Here is a 9,705-nt window from a genome sequence, read left to right on the forward strand (position 1 = left end):
GGCTGCTCTTTCACCGCTGTATACCCATAAGTATGCATTAGTTTAGATTTTTGTTTGAGTTTCTAGTTATCAGATAGATATGACGACCATGCATTAACTGAAGTGGTTAAATGCGGCGGGGGAGTACAGACTCTGCGATATCTTTGAACGCCTGTGAAGATGTGAGTGGGGATCAATAGCGGGTAGGTGGGGCTGATATTTACCTGGGCGAGACAAGCCTCGGGGGACTCATCTCCGTCGACAGCTGCATTCCCGTTTGTCGGCATGGCGATCACACTCCTACAGCAGGACACAGGCTGAATATTATCGTGGAGAGCAGACTGAGATTGACGATGTTTGAAAGAGGTTGGCCTCGGCTGGAGTCATGTGATTGCTGTGACATCATCGCCAAGACCATGGCCTGATTAGGTAATCACATCATCGCCAAATTTCGCTTGCGATAGTTAGTAACAACATTTTATTGTTTATTTATTTATTTATTTATCTAGTTGACTATTCATTTGTATTATTATATAGCTATATTTTACTTATATACTGCAGCGCAGCAGGATCTGTTTACCCTAAGATCCATCTCCTCTCCCATTCGGCGATTGTTGTCCCCACCCTCGTACGTCTTCTCCGCGCCGCTGTTGTTCTCACGCCGCCCCTTAGCCAGGCCAGCCTAAAGAAATACCTAGCTCCTGAAGGACAGCTGGCCGCATCGCCGGCTGATATCATTCGATCTAAGAACGACTCGATCGATTTGCTGGACTTCTTCTCTCTCCCGCTTCCTCACCCCTTTTCAAACACAAGGATATATATTCTTCGCTTTCTTCTTCCTCCGCGTGTTCACCAGCAACCAGACCACAAGAAACTTAGTATTATAACCCTCACAATGGTATGCGGCCATGTTCGACTTTTATCTACAACCAACTGAGTCGTAGTACTAAAAATGATATCTAGGCACAAACCCCCCAACAGCGTCGAGCAAATGACCGCTTTGCCAAACTCGAGGCTGCAAAGCGCGGCAAACCAGAGACCGGTGTGAAGTCGAAGAAGCAGAAACCAAAGTCGCCGGTACCTCTTGGCTGGGTTGGTACGTTTTGCCTCTGCACGTATATATTCGGGTGTAGGACGTTATTAACTGATACATATTGGTGGTTGTTACGGTAGTCGTCCTCGCCTTCGTCGTGTGTGGTGGAATGCTGTTCGAGCTCGCGAGGGTTGTCCCGGAACTATGGGCGGTCATTTGGGCATTTGTGTCGAAGTGGACGGGTTAACGCGTAAAAGGAAAAAAAAAGGAGGAAAAAGGAAAAAAGAGAAATGGGAATGATTGAAATATTATTCTCCTTTACGCTTTGAATCGACTGCTCTTTTCTCAAAGCGTGGAAATCGCCTGCCTCGCCTGGTCTTCCCGCACCGATACATCAACTGTCTACTGCCGCCCAGCTCATCCGTCGCCCATGAGAGGCGTTCTCTTTTGGCCCTAATTTTTGCGAAATCCGTCGTGTCGTGGTCTAGAGTTCCGACGCCTGTGGATTCCATTTCTGTTTGCATCCGTGCCCATTCTCCATTTCCCCCCCGCTCTTCCTAGATTCTATTGTCTTTCCTATTATCTGTATTAACATCTTCATCTAGGCTTATATGTCGTCATTCTTCCTTGATGCTTTGTTCAGCCTAGCTGAAATATGGAGAAAATGACCGGCGTTTCATTATCTCTTTTTATTACATACCTGTGTTAGTAGTTCATCTTGTATCTGTCCCAATTATTTATCAATTGTCTGTCTGTCGATCTCTCTATTTGTGTTCTCCATGTAAAATCGGCGTAGGAATGTGTCATCCTGTTTACAATGCTTTTACTATTCAGCAAGAGCATTGCCGCTAGTTTTGACTAGACCACAACCATTTACTCTAGGCTAGGTAGCAGATGGAATGCTTGACTCTTGCCTATCATGGACGTCGTCCCATTTATGCATGTCCATATATCTGATACATACATAAAGTACCCCGTATATTTATAATATTATATGCCACCCCCTAAACCTTATAGATCCTCATCAACACCAGCACTCGGACCGGCAGCAGCAGCAGCAGCAGCAGCAGCAGAAGCGGCGGAAGCAGTATCTTTCTTTTTCTTAGAAGATGACGACGTTTGCTTCTTTTTCTTCCGTTTCACTTCGACTTCTATCCCGCCTCCGCCCACTTCGCTACTAGTCATTGCATGATCGTTGGTACCGCCAGTAGCTGTGGCGCTTGGTGTCAGAGATTTGTCACCACCAACACCACCTTCCTTACCCGGTCGCTTCTTCGTTTTCATCTGAGCCTTCGCCTCCTTCGCCTCCGGATCACCCTGATCCTTCTTCTTCTTTTTCTTACGCTTAACAAGTGTCCCCTCCGGTGGCACACCAGGCGCCTGTACCCGCTCTGCTGCCCGCTGCATCTCTAACCTCAGCCTCTCAATCTCCCGCATCGCCGTGGCCATCTCCGCCTCCTCCGCTTCCCGGCGTTCGATATCGTGTATACTCAGGGCCGGCGCTGCTGGCCCTGGCCAGCTAGGCTCTTCGAGAGAAAGATTAGATAACCCGCTCGAATCGACTTCCAGCAGCGAGCGTTTAATTTTGGGTTTCCCCGCAGTTGCCGTAGTCTTTGTGACGCCTGTCGTGGATGCAACGCGCTCGTCGGTGATGGTTATTGTTTCGTCGCCCAGTATTTCCACTTTTTTGCGCTTTGAATGGGCTTTTTTTGGTGGTCTCTCTCCTACCCTCGTTGCTAATGGCGATGTTGTCGTTTCACTGCTTTCGATCGCTAGGTCAATGATGGGGATGGAATCGATATCCAGTTCCTCGCCATTGGATGTGCGAAGGACTTGGTGGAAGGGAGTTGAAGTTCCCGACGACCCCTCCTCGTATGCAATGTAGAATGGATCGTCTCTGTTTCGATCCTTGCGCTCAGCTCGTCGGCGGTCTTTGGCTTCGGCATTTTCGGCAAAATCGTCAGGCATATTTTGGTAGGATGGCTGCATGGTGTTGGGTATTGTGGATTCTTTGATGTAGGCCTGAAGTTTCGTACTGGCGGTCTCGGGGGTGTAGTAAAAGTCTCGAAGGTCACCTTGATCGGATGCACCCAACCAGTCGTTCTCTGATTCTTTGAGAATGTGGTGGAGTCTGTCGTTTAAAGGCTTGTCTAAGTCAAGATTCTCTGGAAGAGGAACTTTCGCCTGAGCGCCCACGGCGACAGGATTAAGTTCAAGACCAGTGAATAAGCTCGGAATCGCTGATGACAGGAGAAGTGGAGCATCAGTGCAATCGGCGCCCTGCGATGAGATAGCCTCTGCAGTGAGACGGAGGAGTTCGAGAAATTCAATAGCGCGTTCCTGAACATCCAAGTCAGGGTGAGATGATAGCTTCTCTAGAAAGTCAGTGACTCGTGCTAGCAGAAGAGAAACCTCGCTTTGTCTCGAAGAATCCCAGCCTTGAAACTTCGTCGTCAGAGAAACAAAGACCTTTGGTATGGCCTGAAGATAGGACGACAAAACAGCGCTCGGTAGGGAAATATTGGAGGGGTGAATCAACGACGTGAATGTGCGATCAGGGACCTCTAGGTATTCTGCATATTCCCCAACTATCCAGGCACAAAATTCGAGTATATCAGCACTCACAGCACTGGCGGCGGGGAACAGAATCGCTCGATTATCCATCAATACCAATGATTCTGCAGCTCGAGTGCCTTCGGGTCTCACGCTTTTTACCCGCACAGCGACGTTGCGAAGTTCGTATCCAATCCGAACTGCAACGCCACCTTTCTGAGACTGGAATTCCGACGAGCCCGCAGCTGTGCGTGGCGGTACAAGGCGGACCAACTGCACAAGCACCTCAACATACCATTCAAAGTCTACAATCGACGAATATGTATCCCGTGAGCAGATATCCAGTATTCGGTGAAGAACTTCGTTACGATAGTGGTTAGGTAGGGCGAGCACCGATTCATTTCTCTTGTGGGTTGAATGCAGCTGCTCCTCTGGATCGTCTCCATCAATATCGGCTGAGGGAGTTAACCCAACGGGCATGGTAGAGTTAACGTGAGCGTCGTCCATTGTCGCCGGGGACGTTTGGAGTTGGGTAATTAGCCTCGTCACAACTGTATGTAAGGAGTCGCTAGTCACCATGCCGCATACGAGCTCGAGCGCCTGTAACCGGATGGAAATATCGTTGTCATCCAAACAGTCCATGATGACATCTTGTTGCATGGCGACCAATGTCGCGTGCGAAGCCACAATCCTGTTAAATGCAAGAAGCGCAACGTATTTTACTGTAAAGTGTCAGACAGCAATTATTTCTGAAACGGAAGAAAAGATCTTACAGTTGGGATCTCCTTCCATGACAATCATGCCTCGAAGTTTCTCCACGCAGAGATTGGCGATCTCCTCTCCTTCGCGCACTCCATCCGCGTTCTCCAGGATGCCCCCTTGGATTACTCCATTTATACATTCGTAAAGCAAAGACATTGCTGTAGTTGTTTGGATGATATTAAGCAAAGGGCGGAGGAGCTTCCGAACCAGTCGTGGCTCCAGTGGTGTCAATGTTGCAAACTAGATAGTAGATTTAGCTACAGCGCCCGTGATGTGAAAATACGAGCTAGCAATGCTTACCAATTTGATGATTTTGATGGCCATCCAATTATTCCCGCCATCAACCAAAAGGTCAAATAGTCGGGGAGCAAGTGGAAGGAAGTCTTGAGGCCGTCTCCAGCCCAGTTCACAGACAACATTGATGACGGCTGCAGTAACGCTGCTATCCTCTTGATCATCCATCAAGCGCTCCTTGATTTTTGGCCAAGCAATCCTAAAGGCTTCTGGATAGACTAGAGATATCCTGTACAGGTTCACCACCGCTTTCTTTCGGACAGCAGGATTCGAATGAGACAGACGGGGTAGTACGTCTGTCAACAAAGACAACCCTAGGGAAGGAGATATTATATGTGGCAGTGTCAGGAGAGGTAATGACATCGTCGGAACCGCAGGAGACACCATATCCTAGATAATGAGTAAGGGGGTCAGATACATATTTCTCTATACTTAAGCGAATATCATGCATGTCTTTTGCCTACTACCTTCTTTAAAAGATTGGTAGCTAACATGAGAACCTCTGTATCTGGACGAAAGCTCTGCACTGCTCCTAGATACCCGACGCGCTTCAGCGGATATTTCGCCGAAGACATGACTTCAAGTACGTGGAACGCAGCCCAAGACATATCGTATCCGAACATTTCCAGGTATATTAATTTCAGGAGCGCAGTTGCCTTTTTATCTTTTGGAAACAGTCAACCCTGGTGCCCGTTTTCGTTAAAGGGTAGATGAGTAGATCTGCGTCAACAAACCCATATCCTGCGACTTCACCTCAACCCGACACTCCTTAATGCTGTTTTGTATATATTCGACCTCACTCCCCTTGTGATTCCGCAGACCCCGGATGAGGTCGTAAAGCGACTTTTCGAACCTTGCATTAAATGTTAGTTTCAAAGGGCTCTTCTCCATGGCTCATTTGGCGGGGGCGCTGGGAGCTATCAGACATGGTTATTGGAGGGTATGAACTATGAAACCCCCCGGAACTCGAGAACAATCACTCCGGAATACAGAATCTAAATATCTAGCCTTCGCCCAGTGCTGTAGGCATGAGGTGCCTGGGGCTGTTATCGAAACTTGGAGGTGGGATGTGAGCTGTAGGAGGACATGGTTGAAATCAAGATAAATCGTAGTAAATGCTAGTTGATGGACGTATGTCTGGGTTTGCAATGCACCAGTATTCAAGCGAAACAAAAGGTGCCCGCACGCAAGCTACCCGGCTGCTGAGGCTGTTTGCCAGGGCGGGAGAGTATCGAAGATCGAAGTCGGTTTGCTTGGGTGAAGTTGGCGGTTTGGCGGCTCCGGATTCCAATTCCAGCATTGACATCACCATCACGGGGTTCGCTAACGAAGAATTAAAAACTAAGGCCAACGGCGCATCTCCGACTTCAACTCCCGCTCGAACTCCGGCAACTCTTGTCCAACCACCTTCATTCCTCCCGATAGACATCTGTCTCGTCTTCGGAATTCTACATATTGTGCATTTGTTAGTCTATACATCGCCTCGCATCCAAACATACTAGTATACAAAGCTGGAGGATAGCTAGTTACCGGTATCCATTTGATTGTGAGGTGAGCGTTACTCAACCCCTTGCAGGAAAAAGGCTCTGTGGGGTCAATCAATCATGATGGAGTTATTGTGGACTAACATTCCAGTCCTTTACGAAGCGATAATGGCCACCTCCTTGCCTCCAGATTTACAGATGGCGTTGAACTCCCCCGATCCACGCGCTGTCCTACAACTCTCACAACACACTCCATCATTCCTAGCAAGCCACCCTGCGCAACAACCTTCGTTCCCTTTTTCTATGTTCACAACTTCAGAGACCCCCGAACTATGGTTAACATACGAACAACTATTTCTGGCTTGCGTAAGGACGGGGGATGACGATTCTGCACGCCAATGTTTGGAGCGGCTATCAAAACGCTTTGGGCCTGCCAATGAACGCATTATGGCTCTCAAGGGCGTCTACGAGGAGGCGCTTGCAAAAGATCGAGATGCCTTCGAAGAAATCCTTACAGGTTACGAAAAAGTGCTCAAGGAGAACCCAGTGAACGTGGTTCGTGTACTCCCAATTACCCTGATTGTGCGATGCCTCGAAGCATTGAAATTGAAATTGAAATTGATGTCTGGGTCTAGCCAATTCTAAAACGACGCATTGGACTCTTACGATCTATGTCGCGGCCAGTGGATGCGATATCTGCCCTAGTAGATTTTCTCGATGTATTCCCGACGGATGCAGAAGCGTGGTGTGAACTTGCCGATCTCTACCAAGCCCAGGGAATGAGTATGCAGGCTATCTTTTGTTTGGAAGAGGCTCTTTTGGTGGCACCAAATGCGTGGAACGTAAGACATTGTCTCTTAAATTGCGAAATTAACGAGGAACTTGTGGCGGGAGGCCAGAAGCTAATCTTTTCCTTACAGCTTCATGCAAGGCTGGGTGAAGTAGAGTACATTTCATCGACTTCATCGGACAACCAAGAGATGACAGTGAGACTCCTGGCCGATAGCGTCCGCCGGTTTTGCCGAAGCATTGAGCTGTGCGATGATTACCTTCGCGGCTATTATGGACTTAAATTGGTAAGGATTCCTTTCATTCTTCCTTGGACTCTATTTCGTATGGTCCCTGCCGTGCTAACTCACAGCCGCCAGAGTACGAGCCGCCTGTTGGATAAACTATCGACAAAGGCCGCTACCCAACTCAAGGGGGGTGATCACAATCTGCCCACGCAAGAGACACTCACAAAACTGCAGGCCCTGTCGACTAAAAAGTTACACGAGATTGTACATTCAAGATCAGCCGATATCAGGTGTCGGGAGATGAACCAGAGCGAGCTAATTGCGGCCCAGGAATTGCTTGACCGAGAGGGCAAGTAAGAAAAGAAAAGAGTACTGATGACCTTGTGTCCCACATTGTATATCCTTATTCACCTCTCCCTTATATTCTTCCAACCAACCACATGCTGCGTGTGGCACTGGGAGCTTCTCAAAATTGGCCCTATCCATACCTTCAGACCACTGTGATCCTTGACATGATCCAGCCGCCGACTACCCACTTTCTACTTGCTGCAACCCTAGAGGACTTGCTCGCCTGCAATTAAATGGCTGGAAGCACCGGAACAGGGCGACAATGAATGATTTTAGATTCATATCCACCATTGGTAAGCAACTCACAAGGGACGACGGAATTGTACCATTATAAACCGACACTCTCTGATGCCAGATCAAATCCTTTCCCCCTTGTCATAAAAATGCTTCATCATGTCATCTACATTCTTGTTTTTATCAAACGCATCTAATTTTACATGTTCATTATAATTTTATTGTTTCCATTTTATTTTTCCCTTTTCCTTGTTATCCAGCCACAATTCAACGCAATCCAAACTGCTCTAATTTCATACAATAACTCCGTAACGTTTGTTTACGCTTTATATTGAATTTCTCTCATTTGGATATGGAGCTTCTCTCCGTTCGATTGGGTCCTCAAAGGTGCCTTGCGACTAGTGCAACTTAGGTTGGGCAGGAAGAGCGACGTGGCACCAAGCAGGTTGACATTATATATTATTTTTGCTCCTGCTGCCTTCTTCTTCCCGCCTCTTCCCATGTGGGACGGACGACCAGGACATGAAAACCAGGTGGGGCTTTTGGTTGCCTGTCCAACCTTGTGAAATTCGAAAGGGAGCCAGGGGATTCATGATGTGCATGAATGTATATGCATGCAAAAAGGATTGATTTGGCTGGTTGATTTTCTCCCTTTTTTTTTTTTTAAAAAAAAAAAAAAAATGGCAAAGTATTTTTATCCCTCTCTTTTCTCACCGCTTCTATATACCATGCCGACTCCCAATGGGTGGGTTGAGGGAGGGGTTTACGATTGATGCAGCCACACAAACACAACTGCCCGACCCAAGCTGGACGAATTGTTTAATTTGCCTTCTAATTCCGCGTCCTTTTTCCAATCGCGATTGGGGCAAGTTTCCAGGTTGGCCGAACAGGCTGGTGGCTGTTATAGGGGCAGATCGTGCTAGAAAGCGGTAACATCAAGCCGCATAGCAAAGTCAAGTTTTTCGGGAAATGATGCTCCGTGCGTGTTTGTGTGAGTTTAGCTCCCGGGACCTACGTACAGGACACGAGACGGCGGGCAGGACCTTTCTTATCAATCAGCCTCCCTTTTGGATTTTGAACTTGGGTTTGATTTCGATTTTCGATTTCCAGCTTGCCAGGACTTGACTCATTGTTCCCTTTGCGGCCTCTGGACATTTTAATGATATATCTGGTCCAAGGGTTGATTTTCCGTGGCGGAAGGCTCTGCGCGCGGGAACTCTACTGATCCGGATGATGTGGTGCGAAAAAATTGCTGCCGTAGGGCATACATCGGATCCTCATTCAGTCCTCCTTTTTTACCATTTTCTCATCAACCTCAACCTTCCTGTTTCGGCTGCGCGTATGCCATATGTAGCAGATATGGCTTCTCTCTGTCGCTCCCTCGCTGCGACAACAACAAATGAGAAATTGCATTCAACGCATCACACTGCAATGACAACTGACAATGCCAGTCACAGTCCACGTCTCCCATGCCCTCAACGACCCTCACCATTGGATTGCAACCCCCCCCCCCCCCCTTAAGCGTATTGGAACAGCTGCCTGGCTGCCTATCTTCTTGGGATCCGGTGGGTTAGACCTCCCCTTCCTGCCTGAGTCTCACGTCTTGACTGTTCATTGCGTGGGCTGTCGCCCTAAGTGTTGGTTCTAGAGGTCTGGGGCAGCAAAACTCATGCTGGTTGGGGGATGCCGATAGGGGTAGGAAGGAAAACGAAACGGCAGTTTCCATCGTCCCCTCTCACTTTACTATTTAGCTGAGAGGTGTGGTCGTACGTGATTGACTGACTAACTACAGGTATAAAAAAAATAAAAATAAAAAATGAACTAGACACGGCAGAGGGCGGGGGTGTACGATGTGTGTACGATGTCCTGTGGCATGTATGATATACGTATGTAGGAGGCCGATTCGGGATAGCTTTTATGTTGCTGACGAAAAAGAAGGTTGGGCGATGGGCAAAGTCGGGCCAAACGATGGGCAGTTTGCTACAGGCTGGAAGCACTGGGA

General features: G+C 48.0%; 3 protein-coding genes across 3 annotated transcripts; 2 read left to right on the forward strand and 1 right to left on the reverse strand.

The window, feature by feature from the left end:
- Positions 1-332: 332 nt before the first annotated feature.
- HCBG_09089 (uncharacterized protein) lies at positions 333-1,259 on the forward strand (the record flags this gene model as incomplete). Its single annotated transcript, XM_045436138.1, has 4 exons — positions 333-345; positions 546-877; positions 943-1,075; positions 1,153-1,259. 4 exons carry the CDS (start codon positions 333-335, stop codon positions 1,257-1,259), a joined length of 585 nt encoding a protein of 194 aa, XP_045283126.1.
- Positions 1,260-2,023: 764 nt separating this feature from the next.
- HCBG_09090 (uncharacterized protein) lies at positions 2,024-5,196 on the reverse strand (the record flags this gene model as incomplete). Its single annotated transcript, XM_045436139.1, has 4 exons — positions 2,024-4,287; positions 4,339-4,567; positions 4,628-5,011; positions 5,089-5,196. 4 exons carry the CDS (start codon positions 5,194-5,196, stop codon positions 2,024-2,026), a joined length of 2,985 nt encoding a protein of 994 aa, XP_045283127.1.
- Positions 5,197-6,038: 842 nt separating this feature from the next.
- On the forward strand, positions 6,039-8,005 carry HCBG_09091 (tetratricopeptide repeat domain-containing protein; the record flags this gene model as incomplete). Its single annotated transcript, XM_045436140.1, has 5 exons — positions 6,039-6,172; positions 6,269-6,660; positions 6,741-6,947; positions 7,026-7,181; positions 7,254-8,005. The coding sequence occupies 4 exons, from the start codon at positions 6,553-6,555 to the stop codon at positions 7,476-7,478; spliced, it is 696 nt and encodes a 231-aa protein (XP_045283128.1).
- Between the last annotated feature and the right edge of the window lie 1,700 nt (positions 8,006-9,705).

Source organism: Histoplasma capsulatum (assembly GCF_000150115.1).
Source record: "Histoplasma capsulatum G186AR genomic scaffold supercont2.21, whole genome shotgun sequence".
In the NCBI taxonomy this organism is placed as follows: domain Eukaryota; kingdom Fungi; phylum Ascomycota; class Eurotiomycetes; order Onygenales; family Ajellomycetaceae; genus Histoplasma; species Histoplasma capsulatum.